Below are 16356 nucleotides of genomic sequence, written 5' to 3'. Positions count from 1 at the left end.
CCAGAACAAAATCAGATTAAGGAATGATAAAGATTAAGAGAAAGCCAGCAGATTACACATTTAGGAAGATTGAAAAAGACAAACAGGGTGTGTTACAAAGACATTAACAAATAAAAAAAATCATAAACTTGCATTAGAGAAAAGAGAGAAAGTTATGTTACAAAGACATTAACAAATAAAAAATCATAAACTTGCATTAGAGAAAAGAGAGAAAGTTATAGAGACAAAAGAGTTTCAATGTGATTTGGGATACACATCATACACTGACTTCTGTCTCCAAGTGAACTGCCTTCATCACCCACAATTCTTCTGTCTTCGACTCTTCTAAACGTTTTTCTCTTGGGATCAATGTATATAATATATAAAAAATTGAAAAACGCTTTTGGTGAATAAATCAACTCACCATCATCAGTGACACCAATGAGTTTGAACTGCTTATGCAAATCCTGACCAACATAGTGAGAAAGAGGTTTATAATGACGCTGGCGCCATTGGTTTTTCATTGCATCCTCCAAAACCCACATTAGAATACTTTTTCCACTCCTAATATTGCCAACAAAAGCTAGCTTTCCTTCATAAGATATCATCATCATCTTTTTCCAAAACTTATAGTCACCAACCCGTGGATATGTTATGACACTGAAAGTTTCAGATGTTACATCGAAACTCATTATAACCAGATTGGAACCACAAACAGCTTGGTAATATAGAACGCCGTTAATGCAACGTCCACTAAAACCAGTGCCAAGACCATTGAAAGGGCGGTGAGTATGTTCGGTTCTGACTGTTCTCCAATTTTTTCCATCTGATCCTAACGTTAAAACCCGACAGTAATCGCAGCTTTCATGAATGGGCATGCAGAGTAGCTTGTGTTTTTGCCACGGTTGGATCGTATCCCAAAAACACTGTTGTATCCTTCCAGCTTTCGACCTGCGGTTTGGGTAAGGCTAAGAACTGTCTCATGCTAGGGTCCAGATTATGGGGTATGTTGATATTTGTAAGCATATCAAGCCATGGACTGACTCGGTTTTATCCGAGAAGCAACACTCTTCGGAATGGTAACTATGGATAGGCTGAGAAGAAGAATAAGAAAAGCCCTCGTTCTTGTTTGGATTCTGGTTGTGCTGTGACAAGGAGAAAGCAAACAGTTTGGCTCCTTTCCTGAAGAGCATCAGAAGCCTAGGGCGTGTTTTGAAAGAGCTGATGAAATATGGGTCGGTGGTGATTGATGACCAAAGCTTTGAAATACAACGAAACCTCAAGACAGATTCTGCAGGAAGCTTTGAGAGTATCTCTAAGGTGAGGTCGAGAGGAATTGATGATGATGATGATGATGATTTTGATGACGATGGAGATTGTTTTCTTCTTCTTTTCTTGACGATATTTTCGGTCTTCTCTTTTGGTTGCTCCATCAGTGCTCAAAACCCTAATTGTTCCCTCTCTGTTAGGGTTTGTTAAGCACTATTATATTTTTTTGGTAGGTCTCTCCAAAGGTTCTCAAAAATTTTAAAATAACTTTTATTGATAAAATTACTTTTAAATAAACCAACCACTAATCTGATGACAAATATAAAAAGAAAATTTAAAAGTCAGAGAAAACATAGTTCTTTCTCTCTTCTGCTTTATCTGTATTTTTTTTTTTACTTTTTTTAGATATTCTATTAGAGCTCATCAATGTAGCTGCTCTAATACTATGTACTAGGGTGAGACCCGCGCTCTACGCAGGGTGAGATAAACCCTTTAAAAAAATTATAGTTTGAAATTTTATTTTCCAACATTATGTATTTTATAAAATTAAAAGAATACATTGTAGAAATATTAAAGTCTAATAAATGTAATATAAACGGGCAGTACATAAGATATTGAATTTTTTTTTGGAAATATTAAATGTTATTTTCATGTTTTGAATATATTATAGGGAATTATCAAGAATCTAGAAATACATATTTTTAGAAAATGGAATATAATCTATATACATGATATATTTGGCTTTATTGCCATTAAGATGAGAAATCTCCAACACTTGTTCCGTAACATCTTAATTAATCACAAAAACATAGTTGATAGTTAAGTTTATATATATTTGAGGCTCGACAAACCAAAAAAATCTAAAGAAACTTACTAACCAAGTAATCACCATCTAGATTACCAGTCATGAGATCTTTGTAATTGACAAGGTTGAAACCAGTCAAATTACATGGTAAATCTTCACAGTTTTTCACTCTTGTTGTGGGGAGAAACACGATCTTGTAAGGGTGCGGGGTAGTACGATGGCTTCCACAAGATTGCGTAACAATGAAGTTCGCCATCAGTTTAGATTCACCTTCTCCGATCAGACCTTCATACTGGGCAACCTCATCTTTCTTAACACAACCATGAATTTTATCACCCTACAAAGAAAAAAATTGGAACAAACTCAAGTTAGTATAAAAGAGACATTTTTAACAAACCTAATACCACTTGCTAAAAAAAAAGAAGAGCGATGACGAAGATTACATTTGAATCGACCAAGACCATTTCAATACCCTCTCCACCAACCACCGAGTATTGCTTCCAAAGTCGGATGATCTTAACCCTGATCTTCCACATGTTTTTCTTAGGCTTTAGACCGGCTGTCATGTCAAAACCTGCCATAATAAAATCTCAAAAACTTTTGCTTCTTAGTTGATAAATATTACTATTGAAACTTAGATTGGTGTGGTATAAAACGAAGCAGTAAACTTGTTTATATAGTGAGTAGAACATACATATAATAGTTAATGCGTATTTGCCGTGGTAGGCAAAATCTGTCATATCAATGATTGATCTTGTTTCAAAATATATAGAAAGTAAAAATAATGCAGTAAATTTTGTATGCAAATCATGGAAAAATGAATCATATTAGTTCCTAATTCACTCACTATTTAATATTTGACTTGGTTTAGTTTCCATATTCAAAACAATTTTTTGAAATCTTCGTAAAGATAATTTCAAAAAATGAAAAGTGGAAAGGAAATCGATTAATCAAAATTCGATTTCGAAAAAAATATCATAATTAACTCTCATATTTAATATGAGTCATAATTCGATTTCCATATCAGTAATAATTCGATTTCCATTGCCAAAAAAATAAGCTATTTTCACTCTCTATTTAATATGATTCATAATTGGGTTTCCATATGCAAAAGAAAATTATAAATCTTCTTAAAGATCATTACAAATACAGAAAGTGGGAATGAATGCAAAAATCACGTGGATAATAGACTCGAATCACGAAATTGACTTATTTCCTTATATACATATGCGGATATGAAACTATGTATCATTTTCATACGAATATGCATGTCTGTCCAATGGCAATAGTCGTAATATCCTAAGGTGAGTAAGTCTTCTTTCATAAAGGGTCTGAGAAGGAAACTCGTGCTGACACGTCGTCAAAATGGCAATCTCGAAAATATATTACTCTTTCAAGGTTATTCTCTCTTTTTGCTTCTATTTTAATACTAAGGGGATAATAGTTTTAACACACTCTTTTTTTTAACGTCGTCATTTTCCCCTTTTAACATTTTACCGCATCTTTTCTCTCTTTCATCTTATTTATTCAACACTCATTTCATTCTAAACCTCTACAATGATTTTGTTTTAAAAAATTTAATACTCTACCCCACAACTTGTATTTCATATTTTTGCTTTTAAACATAATAATTACATATTAATAATTAACTTAAAAACTAAAATAACATAAATTTAAATAATATTTATTTTGAATTATAATACTTGCCTTACTTCTTAAATAATACCAAAATCAATATTAATAAAACAATTAAAATTAAGAACATATTTATTTTTAAGTAAGATATTTACCTAATTTTATCATAAAAAATACGAAACTTAATATTATTAAAAAACTAAAATTAAAAAACTTTAAATACACACGATACAAACACACATTATTAAAAAAAATTAAACACACACGATATAAAACACACAAAATAAAAATACGTTACTTTTAAAAAAAATTACCCATGAAACATTCCAAATTTTGCCCATATATGTTTGACTAAATCTGATTGCAATTCATGATGTACATAACTTGGAGGATAATTTGGAGGATAATTCAGAACAAATGATGACATACAGAAATTTGGTGGGAAACTTGGTAAATTTTGGTGTTGGTTGGAAGGTTGGTTTCGAAATTGATAATTGTTGGGATTTTAGAATTAGAAGAGTTTTAAGTGTTAAAATGATTATTATTGAGATCCATTTAACGAAAGAAAATTGATTAAAACAATAAAATAGTTGATTATAATGAAAATGACGTTTTTCTGTATCCAAATGAAATGAGAGTAATATCTATTTATAGATAAAAAATCTTGAATTTTATATAATTTGTTTTAAGTTTGATTATATAATAAATACGTTTGAATTATTGGGTGTAGATAAAAGAAAAATTTGCACAACCAATTAGAACACAGTATTTAAATCTTATCCAGATTTAAAAAAATTGTGTGTGCCATGTCAAGCGTGTCGCACGAGTTAAACATTTTTATCCAATCAGAAAGTGACACGTGACAGCGCTGGACCACAATTTTTTTTTATGTAACGGTTGAAACTTCTAACTTGCGTTGAAGCCACCTATATAAACCTAACTTATCAACATCCTGGTTGCAAGGATTTCAACTGTTAAAAAGTAGTTTCAACACCCGGGTGGTGTAACAGAATGAGATTTGTTAAGCACTAAAATACACATTTGTCAGTTTTTATTTCTTTTTTACTTAATAGAAAAAAAAAATAATACAAAGATCGTTTCCATTATTTTATTGGAAAGAAAAGAAAGAAGAATGGAGCTGGTTTCATGGGTGGGTTTGGCCTACTTCGGTTTTAGGTTCAGCATGTGTTATACTCTTCCAGCTCTTTTCAGTTTTTCGTAAGGTTAACCTATGTTCAAGGTTGGTATCTGTGGGAGCTGGTTCTGGTTTGAATGTTTTTTAATCTGCCTAGCTCCTAATTGAATGTCTGCCAACCAGGGCAAGGAACATATGTCCTTGCCTCCTTGGGGAAGCTTGGACGACTAAAAGAACTTCTGGTTATAAGAAGCATCTTCTCGTCGTAACTAGTTGATCCAAGATCTTTGTTTATGATAAGCTTCTTGATCAGATTGATCTCTTAGAATTCAAAAATGTATATACACATTCTTAATGTTATCTTATGCATTTATATTTAGTTAATATTTTACTCTTTTTTTTAGATCACTTAATAAAACTTTGTTAATAAAACGACGGGATATAGTCAAATAACCCAAGTTTTTTTTAACAAAAATGTCATAAGCTGAATGTCAATTATTAAAAAAAAAAACAAGAAGAAAACAAAGAGAAACAATCACAAAGACAATAGAGTTTCAATATGATTGGGGAAAACTTGGAACACTCGAAGACGCCCCTCACCAAGTCCATGACGTTGTCTAGCATCTTCATCCGCAATGCCTCTATACTCGACTCTCCTAAAGCTCTTTCTCGCAGGATGAATATATATAACAGGTAAAAGTTTGAACACCGTGCTTTGCACGTAAATCAACTCACCACCATCAGTGACACCCACTAGTTTGAAGTTTTGCACCTGATCATAGTGAGAAGGAGGTAAAAATATAAGACTCGACCATTGATGATTCTCTGGATCCTCCAAAACCCACATACTATTCCCAGAGTAACCAACACAAGCTAACTTTCTTCCATAAATTATCAACCTCATCTGCCCAAATGTTTCCCATGGAACTGGTATCACACTCAACTTTTCAGATCTTACATCGAAGCTCATCATGGCCAGGCCAGAACCAAGTCTGGCTTGATAATACAAAACACCATTGATGCATTGTCCATGAACACGCATGTGGTAGCCACAGAAAGGAAGATGTTTATGGTTGGTTTTGATTTTTCTCCATGATTCTTCTTTGCCTGATCCCAATGTCAAAACCAGACATTCATCAGATGTTTCTTTAGAAGGCAGGCACATTACTTTGTGCTTACACTCGACTGGATCGTACCCTAAAAAGAATGCTATATCATTCCAGCTCATGTCTGCCGTGGGTAGAGCTAAGAACTTTCTCATGGTAGGGTTCCATACCGTGAATTTTGCTGCCTTTCGGAAGCAGATCAAGCCATGGACCGATTCAGTTTTGGAGGTGAAGGAACAGCTTTTTGGGAATGTCATATGGTAACTATCAATAGGCCAAGAAGAATAATGCAAATATGACTCATTCGGAAGCGGGTTTTGTTGAGAAACCGAGGAAACAAAGAGCTTATCATCGTGTTTGAAAAAGAGTAGAAGTTTCGACCTAGTTTCGAACGTCTTGGCGAAATCTGGCTGGGTGGTAATCGTCGACCAAAGCTTCGAAACACAACTAAACCTCAAGATAGATTTTGCCGGCAGCTTTAAGAATATCTCGGTGGTTAGGTCGAGAGGTAAGGACGGTGTTGACTCTACCGACGGTGAAGATTGTCTTCTTATTCTTTTGCTCTTATCTGCTCCGGTCTTCCTTCCTCGTAGCTTCATCCTTGGCCAAAGCCCTAGTTTGTTCGCTGCTTCTCTTCACAAAATCGTTCTCTTCTTTTTCTTATTAATGTATATATATGCTCTCCGTATTTTCACTAGTATCTAAGAGGAAAAAGAAAAAGAATAAAAGTAAGATATCAATTTTCTTTTTGTAAACCAAACAAAATATATAATAATAATAAACAGAAGAAGATTTTTGCAAAAGAAATAATTAACTAAACAGAATAAGATTTAGAAAAAAATAACAAGACTATTTCTTGGAACATGTTTCACAATCCCTAGAGAAAGAGTTCACCAAGAGATCGAGAGCTAGTAATTTGACCCATTCACGTTAAGATAATGAATGTTTGGAATCCATATTATGCAAAGAAACATTGCTTTTGTTAATTTGAATTGAAGGGTGATATAAAATCATATTCTTCAAAAATATTTTATTTTGAAGAATGCACTGTAGTTTATTTATTTTGAAAACTACACTATTTCTTAAGTTAATGACTAAATTATCCTGACTAAAATATATAATTACACTAAGAATTTAAATTTAATATTTTAAACTTAAGATAACTTTTTCTTAAGTAAATGACTAAATTATCCTACTAATAATTTGAAATTTGAAAATTACACCTTATATTTATTTTGAAAACCGCACTTTCTTAAATGTAAATTGACGTTTTTCTCCAGATTTTTTATTTCAATAGCTAAGATATAAATTCAAAATCAATAAGAATAATAATATTATTATTTATGTTTAAGTCAAAATTTTTATTGTAAATATGCTATTTACCATTTAAAACTTCAAAATAACAAAATATTATAAATTAAACAAATTATGATTTGTTTTGACATTATTATAAAGTTTATATAGATTTATTTATTTTCTTAACCTCATTTATAAAAAATCATGTTTTTTTTTGCATTTTCACGAAATATTCTTTTTTTTCTTTCTAGAAGTCATTGTCTACCAAGTAAGCTCTAGATATCTATTCACATATGTGCTAATTTATCTGACTTTGAATATGATGTGATCCAATAAGATTAAGAAACACTGATTATCATAATCAGCTTGTTTTTCTACGTGACATGAAGAACTTATATATTTGTTTGAGCCAATGATTTGATTCTTATACCTTTTAATGAGATGAGAAGAAAAATATGTGAAACTAGAGAAATGTTAAAAAAAAATTAAGAAACAGAGAAAGAGACGTGATGTCCTCTTGAGTTTTCTTTTTTCAGTTTGACAATTTGATAAATTTATATATATATATAAGTGTATTTTTTTCCAAAACCTTAAACAATAGCGCAGTTTTCAAATTATAATTTTATTTGAGTGTATTTCTCCAAAAGTTTAAACAATGATGCAATTTTAAAATTATAAACTTATTTGAGTATATTTTTCCAAAATTTTTCGAAAGTCTATCTATACTATTGTTGAAAAGTGAATTTGCTGACTTGTCATGCTTTCATAATTTTAGGTTTAGTCATATTTTATTCCCAATTATTAATTTTAATCAATAATTTTAGTGATTTCTTTGATAATTTATCATTATCTTCAAAACAATTAAAAAATTTTAACGATAAATTAAATTTATATTATATTTATTTTACTAATATATTAAAATATTATATATAGTTTTATGTATATACGAATTTTTCAAGTTTATTTTACGTAATAAAAGATATTTTATTAAAATAAAAAAAACTTTAACGTATCCAAAGTTTTGATATTTAGTTAATTATTAAATATTTCAAAATCATGAAATTATTTATTCTAATGTTTTTGAATTTATAATATATCTATTTATAGAATTATTAAATTGTAAGTGCTCGCAAAACACCTAATTTCAAGTAATAAGAAAAAATAAAATATGAAACAATCATCATTGAAGGCACAATCTTTTGTGTGCCAAAATTTCATTCAGTGTTTATGTTCTATAAGTTTATATTATGTATTGAGAAAGTACTAATTTTCTTACATAAAGTTTTCTGTTTATATAAGTTTTATAATCTTTTAAGAAAGATAAACACTGATATATTTTTAATATGTATCCAATTATTATTTTAAATTACTAATATATTTTATCTCACTAATTTCGAAATTTGAATTTTAATCACTTAAAATAATATTTAACTCATGGTTAAAATATCATTTTACATATAGGACAAGTGTAGTTTTCTGATTATCCCTTATTATTATTAGGATTAATAATAAGAAAAGATAAAAAATAATTAGAAACGAGGGTTTAAGGCCAAAGGCAATACGTCTTCAAGCGGATGGCCACAATCTTCTTCGCTTCCTCTCCACTTGCTTGAAACAGACAAAAATCGCCACTCCCATAAACCCTATTTTATCTTCGCGCCTGCAGCGAGGAGTCACTCTCTTCAAGCTGGGTCGATTAGCTTCGCTTATGGCCATGGGGGTTTCCTTCACCTCCCACAGTAACCCTCTCCTTCGCCACTTATCTCCTTCCCCTTCCTTGCTTTCTCGCTCTTCCTCCTTCCTCCTCCCTTGCCGTAAAACCCTCCAAAGGTTTCCACTTTTCTCTTACTTCTTCGTCTTTTACCTTATTATCCATTAATCTGCTCTGTTTCATACTTTGTTCTAGTGGTGTTTGATTTTTCAAGCTCGCTAATGGGTTTCATGAAAGACAATAGCTTTGTTCATTTCTTCAGTAAAGTTTTAATCTTTCTTCTTTGTCTTTGTTGATGGTTTAGTTTGTTGAGACTTTACTTGGTTCTGGACCAATCTGCTCTGTTTCGTAGCATTTAGGCTCATTTCTCTGTTCTGGTTTTGGTTTTGGTTTTCAAGCTCGCTAATGGGTTTCAGGAAAGACAGTAGCTTAGTCATGTCTTCATTGATGTTTTAATATTATCTGACTCGTCATTTTATCTGGGTTCTAGCCTCAGTTTGTTGATGTTTTAGTTTGTTAAGACTTCACTTGATTCTGGATTAATCTGCTCTGTTTCATAGTTCTGAGGTTCAATTTTCAGGAGAGTTGTAATTTTGTTGTGTCTTCAGTTCATTGAAGTTTTAATTTGTTCCGTCTTGTAAATTTTGGTGGGTTCTAAATTGAATTTGTGCTTGTGAATTTCAGGAGATTAGCTTCCACAGAAGGAAGTGTTGGTTATTCGACGACCTCCACAGTTTGTCATGGGTTCCAAAACCCGGTTCATCAACGGCCATCTTCTGTTGTGTTTAATGGAGAGTGGATACTTCTGTCGGAACCTAACAGGGCAAGGATGGTTCCAAAGACTAACAAAGTGGGGAACCAGACAGAAGTTGGCGAAACCGTGAACCATCAAGTTCCTGGAACTGTAAGTGCTTGGAGGGACGAAGCAAATAAGTTTAGAGCTAGACATGGTCAAGTTTCTAGAAACCTCGATGATGGTTCCTATTTCAATGGCTCCTCCGTCCCAGTTCCTCCTGCACCTAGTGCTCCTTCCTACGGAACCTCTCAGAAGATTGATTATGGATTCAAGCCTAGAGGTAACAGTACTTGTGCTACAATCCGTAAGGAATCGATTGGCGTTATGCAGTCTGAACCTGTTGTGACGTTGCCAAACAAGAACTTGGAGGTTCGGTCAGAAGTGGATGTGAGACTTCAAGGAGATGGAAAGCCGAAACCTCTTGTGAGCGGAAAGTCTTCTGGTAAAGCTAGCAATGTCAATCCAGTTAAAGTGGAGAAAAGCAATGAACCTTCGAAAGTCCGAGCAAACCTAAGGAGAATATATGACAAGGTTGTTGTTGTTGATACTGTGCCTGCTGCGAGGAATGTGGTGGCTAAGCTTGTGGATCAATACAGGAATCTTGTTCATTCTTGTGATACAGAGGTGAGCATGTTTATTCTGTTTTAAGTTGTCATCTTCACACACATACAGAGCTTGCCATATACATTTTGCTGTAATGCTTTTGTTACTTGCTGGTTTTCCAATTCTTGTAGGTGTCTGATATAGAGGTGAAGGATGAAACACCAGTAGACCATGGCAAACTGATATGTTTTAGTATCTATTGCGGATCAGAAGCAGACTTCGGGAATGGGAAATCTTGCATCTGGGTAGATGTTCTTGGTGAAAACGGCAAGGAGGTTTTGGCCGAGTTTAAACCCTATTTTGAAGACTCATCCATCAGAAAAGTGAGTTTCAAATCTGTCTGGCACAACTACAGCTTTGATATGTTGAATTAAAAACCTTTGATATATTGGGTTTATTCGTTTCAGGTCTGGCACAACTACAGCTTTGATAGCCACATTATTAGAAACCATGGAATTGAGCTTTCTGGATTTCATGCTGACACAATGCACATGGCAAGGCTGTGGGATTCTGCTAGACGAACAGAGGGTGGTTACTCACTTGAAGCGCTTACAAGTGACCCAAAAGTTCTTGGGGCTACACAGACAAAGGAGGAAGCAGATTTCCTCGGCAAAATTTCAATGAAGACTATTTTTGGGAAGAGAAAGCTGAAAAAAGATGGAACAGAAGGGAAAATTATTGTCATCCCTCCGGTTGAAGAGCTTCAGCGAGAAGATCGAGAGGCTTGGATTTCGTACTCTGCCTTGGATGCAATAAGCACACTAAAGCTTTACGAGAGCATGTCAAAGAAACTGCAACAGAAAGAGTGGCGTCTTGATGGAAAGCTACTCTCAGGAAGGACGATGCTGGACTTTTACCATGAGTTCTGGCGACCCTTTGGTGAACTTCTTGTCAAAATGGAAGCGGAAGGGATACTCGTAGATAGGGACTACCTGGCTGAGATTGAGAAAGTAGCCAAAGCAGAACAGCAAGTTGCTGTGAGTAGGTTTCGAAATTGGGCGTCTAAGTATTGCCCCGATGCAAAGTATATGAATGTTGGCAGTGACACACAGTTGCGTCAGCTCTTCTTTGGTGGCATTTCTAACAGGTGTTCTTTTCTTACTCTTTTACTTGCCTTCATTTCTTGCTTACTGTGATTGAGTAGAAATCTATCTCTCATCAGGACACTAACAAGAACTACATGATTAGTTTTAACTTTTAAAGTTTTTTTTTTGTTGGTTTCATAACAGTGAGAATCATGAGGTGCTTCCGGTTGAAAAGCTTTTCAAAATTCCAAATATTGACAAGGTTATTGAAGAAGGCAAAAAAGCACCTACCAAGTTCAGAAACATCAAGTTGCATAGGATCAGCGACACCCCAATCTCAACTGAAACGTACACTGCCAGTGGTTGGCCCTCTGTTAGTGGGGTCACTTTGAAAACCTTAGCTGGGAAAGTTTCTGCTGAGTACGACTTTATGGAGGATGTTACAGATACTGGTGCAGAAGAAGATGATGATGCCGCTGCTGCTGTTGATCAAGCTTCAGAAGCGCAAAAGTCCAAGACAGATGTTGACACATCTGCTTATGGAACAGCATATGCTGCGTTTGGAGGGGGTGAAAGGGGAAAGGAGGCCTGTCATGCTATTGCCTCATTATGTGAAGTTTGCTCCATAGATTCTTTGATCTCAAACTTTATTCTTCCGTTACAGGTAAAACTGAATTTTCAGCTGCTGATCTCTTTCTTTCCCTTCAGGTTGATTGATGTTTATGTAATTGTTTTTTTTTTCTTTTCCTTGTCTGACAGGGAAGTAATGTATCAGGCAAAGATGGTCGAGTCCATTGCTCCCTGAATATCAATACAGAAACTGGCCGCTTATCAGCTAGAAGGCCAAACTTGCAGGTATATATATTTTGTTCAAACTAACATTGCCTGAACCTAATTTTTGGTAATCAACTTAAGTGGTGAGGCCAATATTGTTTCTACAGGTGAGCATAGTGTAAATTTTTATTAGTGAGTTTATGTATTTGTTACCTAGAGCAAGTACATAAATGGTCAAGTTTTATTTTTCTTGGCCAACAGTAAGTATGATATTGTAATTGCATCTATAGTTTGATACTGAAGGTTTCTTTTATCTATCTAGAACCAACCTGCGTTGGAGAAGGATCGGTACAAGATCCGTAAGGCCTTTGTAGCAGCACCTGGAAATTCACTCATTGTGGCTGACTATGGGCAGGTGAGAACTACAAAGTTCATGCTGTTGTAGAAAATTTCGGTTGGTACACTCTTTTGACTGTAACTCGTCCTCCTCTCTCTTCAGCTGGAGCTTAGAATTTTGGCACATCTTGCTGGTTGTAAAAGCATGATGCAAGCTTTCAAAGCAGGTGGAGATTTCCACTCGAGGACAGCCATGAACATGTATCCACATATTCGCAAGGCTGTAGATAATGGGGAAGTGCTCCTTGAGTGGCATCCACAGCCTGGGCAAGACAAGCCACCAGTGCCCTTGTTAAAGGTAGATATACTTGTTACATCGTTGACCGTGTGGCATGAAGGAAACTAAGCTTTGTGCCCAAATGATTTAACTGTATGTGGATGTTTTATTACTCAGGACGCCTTTGGTTCAGAGAGAAGAAAAGCTAAGATGCTCAACTTTTCAATTGCATATGGGAAAACCGCGATCGGGCTTTCTAGAGATTGGAAGGTAGTAACAATATTACTGTTGTCACTGATCAGTTTTTGATGTGTGATTAAAAGCTACAAACAATACCATTTTTTTCCTTCTCATCATCTGAAGGTCTCAAGAGAAGAAGCTCAGGATACAGTCAATCTCTGGTACAATGACAGACAAGAAGTAAGGAAATGGCAAGAACTGCGTAAGAAAGAAGCTATGAAGGATGGTTATGTACTCACTCTCTTAGGAAGGGCTCGTAGATTCCCAGCATATCAGTCTCGTGCACAGAAGAATCATATCCAAAGAGCAGCCATCAACACTCCAGTGCAGGTTTCCCTTTTGGATTTATCAGAATACTAATATCCTTTTCCTGTTCGCCAATCTCTCAAGTCTGAGCATAACAATGATCCACACACACACTGCAGGGAAGTGCAGCTGATGTTGCAATGTGTGCAATGCTGGAAATAACGACAAACCAACGGTTGAAGGAGCTTGGTTGGAAATTACTTCTACAGGTAACAAAGTGGATGCTATCTCTCTATAACATTTTTTTTTGGCCTCTATTCGCTTGAAAATTTGTGTGACTAGAAAAAGAATATCTCATGGAAACAGATTCACGATGAAGTAATCTTGGAAGGACCAATGGAGTCAGCGGAATTGGCCAAGGATATAGTTGTGGACTGCATGTCGAAACCCTTCAACGGCAAGAATATACTCTCAGTCGATTTATCGGTTGATGCAAAATGTGCTCAGAACTGGTATGCTGCTAAATAGGGGGCGTCTTCTAACAAGACAACCCCTCTAGGAAAGTGAAGATATAATTTTTGGCTATTGGTTTTTCTGGTGATGACCATGAGGCAGTGTTTGGGTAGTAGATTTGGCTTGTCGGCTTCTTTTTTTTGTTTTGTTTTTTGTTCTTGTAAATGTTAGAAAAGCCTTTTAATACAGTGGGCAGTGTAAATAGATATCTCTACTCTATTCATCTAACTTGACAATGTTTGAATGCAAACTTATGTTGTTATAATAGATTAAAACAGAGAAGCGTATAGAGGGAACAGATTAAGTTAAAGAAGATGATAACATGACCATTTTTTGGATCAGACCTAGGAATAACAAGTGTAGTGATGCAGGGAAGGCAGATGATTATGAGTCTCACTTGGTATAAAAGGAGAAGAGAATTTCCGGTGATGGATAGTTAATGACTTAGGGTCTTCTCAATAGCTTGATTCAGTAAAAGTAGAGCAAATGAGCAAGGGGGAAACTGCAAGCATAAGTACACAACAAAAGACGAGGAAACTTTGTGATGATGAGCAGAGGTTGATGTAGATAGAGATACTGCAGAGACGAAGAGTATGATCATCGATGGGACCAAGAAAGCAGAATGTTGGTTACATTAAGGAGAAAAGAAGATATTTTTGAAAGTTGAACCAGATAACCCTTGCAAATAACAGATTCTTTTTTTTTTTGGGTCAATGCAATAAGATTTGAAAGCTAGGGGCGGAGATGCTATGGTAAAAAAGTGAACTTAAGGCGGAGAGAAGCTGTACAACCACCAGAAAAAAGGAACAAACAAATGAAGAAACTTGGGAAACAGGAAGCAGGGCAGGCAAGTGTGCGCCTCTGTGCCCATATGATAGAACAGACTCTTCAGATCCTCCTGTTGGTTTTGATGGATCGATAGACATTTTTGTAGCATCAACTGAGACAAGGCAATCCTGTGATCATGAGCTTGATATATGTGGAACCTGATCCCAGCAACCAAACCAGCCGGCATAATCTTCTGAGTCTGTAGAAACCGTTGTCCCATGACGAGTGCGAGTATAGCTGCAATAACTACATTACAAAATTAGTTATTGGTAACTCATTCCAGCATTAGTCGAGACACTCAAGAGCAATGGAGAAGAAGTAATCGACCTTATAAAATAAAGGAGAGTGATTTATTCGTAAAAGATCACAAAAAGAAAGTTTCTAGTTTGTAGATATTTATGTCTAAGTTTTCTTTTTAAATATAAAGGAGGTGAGCATGCAAACTAACACACACAGAAAGAGTTCTGTTGGAGCAAATTAAGGAGCCGTTCGGATGTTTGAAGGTCAATAAGTTCGAATTAGTCTTTGTAGTCTACCACACTGATTGTATAGACTGTCAAGATCTGATCCAAAAATGGTATACAATCAGTGAAGTCTACCACGTTCCAGAGCTCAAAAACAATGTGTCGAGTCCTGGACAACTTCAAAAAGATAACAATCATCATACATAAGGGAGCTTTCAAGATGTACCATGATGAACGAGGTCTGATAGGAGAGAGCTACATGAGCATAAACAGAATGTTAATGTTGTTTGATGAGACAAGTGATGACACCAGGCAACAACAACAATGTTTTCAAACAATCACAGAAGACATACCAAGGCTGTGGCATGAGAGATACTGTCACCTCAACCACCGTGGAATTAGAGGTGGGTTCGCGGGTCCACCACCCCCCCTCCCCCCGCCAACCTGCGGATCAGCTAATTTTTTTTAACTCAAAATTTTGACCTGCATGATCTGTAAAGAAAGATTCAAATACCCGTACCCATTTCGCACAGATTTGCTGGTAATCTGCGGAACTCGCATGTTATATAAATTTAATAAAATAATAATTATTGGTAAATTTACCTTATGAAAAATATTATTTTTGGTAATTTTTTAAATATATTAATAAATAATAACTCTTATATCATCATTAAAATAAACTTTCTATATAAATATTTTTTTAGGAAAACTTTTCAAATATTTAATAAACTGATATATCACCATGAAAATAAAATACATATCACATTAATAAAAACTAAATATACCTACAACTATTTTTACATCAAAAAAATTAACAACTTAAATTCATTGGTTCATTAGATTAAACATAGTATTTTTACCAATTTAACGTATTTTAATTAAAACCAACATGAATCCAAAATTTATAAAAAATTATATACTTAAATAAAGATATATTTAAAATGAAGAATAAAGAAATAATTAAAATAAATAATAATTAAAAAGAGTATAATATAAATAAAAGTATAATTTTAACTTTATTAAAATTAGAAAAAATAAACCAAATAAGTTAAACCAAATAAAGAAACAAGAGTATATTTATGGATTTTTCGAACCGGTGAAACTAAAATATAAAAATAATAATGTTAAAATTCAAACTTTTAAAAATTAATATTATTACAATTTAAAATTATTATTTTTGTGCTGGAATAGAAAAACTCCTAGAATTTTAATATTTGTAATGTTTATTTAGGCATTATAGATTAAGAACCGGTTTAGAATATTTTTTATTTCACTTCTGTTTAAGTTATATTATTTCATCGCTATTTATAGAATGATA

At 34.2% G+C, this 16356-nt stretch overlaps 2 protein-coding genes, 1 long non-coding RNA gene and 1 pseudogene across 4 annotated transcripts; 1 reads left to right on the top strand and 3 right to left on the bottom strand.

Moving 5' to 3' along the window:
• Window positions 1–138: 138 nt before the first annotated feature.
• On the bottom strand, window positions 139–1422 carry LOC108858724 (putative F-box protein At1g47730; annotated as a pseudogene).
• A 3883-nt stretch (window positions 1423–5305) lies between these two features.
• On the bottom strand, window positions 5306–6632 carry LOC108858723 (putative F-box protein At1g47730). Its single transcript, XM_018632604.2, has one exon. It carries the CDS (start codon window positions 6526–6528, stop codon window positions 5359–5361), a length of 1170 nt encoding a protein of 389 aa, XP_018488106.2. The 5' UTR covers window positions 6529–6632; the 3' UTR covers window positions 5306–5358.
• Window positions 6633–8788: 2156 nt separating this feature from the next.
• Window positions 8789–13996, top strand: LOC108863023 (DNA polymerase I A, chloroplastic/mitochondrial). Its single transcript, XM_018637310.2, has 12 exons — window positions 8789–9055; window positions 9621–10356; window positions 10467–10658; window positions 10743–11422; window positions 11565–12024; window positions 12120–12215; window positions 12457–12549; window positions 12634–12828; window positions 12925–13017; window positions 13111–13317; window positions 13413–13502; window positions 13600–13996. Exons 1-12 carry the CDS (start codon window positions 8934–8936, stop codon window positions 13759–13761), a joined length of 3126 nt encoding a protein of 1041 aa, XP_018492812.1. The 5' UTR covers window positions 8789–8933; the 3' UTR covers window positions 13762–13996.
• LOC130512859 (uncharacterized) lies at window positions 13819–15515 on the bottom strand. Of its 2 annotated transcripts, none has more exons than XR_008946464.1 (2): window positions 14902–15515; window positions 13819–14820 (listed from the first exon to the last, which is right to left on the bottom strand). It is a non-coding gene; the product is annotated as an uncharacterized LOC130512859 (long non-coding RNA). The 2 variants fall into 2 exon arrangements; XR_008946465.1 differs by having other exon boundaries at window positions 13819–14811.
• Window positions 15516–16356: the final 841 nt, after the last annotated feature.

The sequence above is a fragment of the Raphanus sativus genome, chromosome 5 (assembly GCF_000801105.2).
Source record: "Raphanus sativus cultivar WK10039 chromosome 5, ASM80110v3, whole genome shotgun sequence".
Taxonomy (NCBI): domain Eukaryota; kingdom Viridiplantae; phylum Streptophyta; class Magnoliopsida; order Brassicales; family Brassicaceae; genus Raphanus; species Raphanus sativus.
This window is presented reverse-complemented; position numbering and strand designations above follow the sequence as displayed.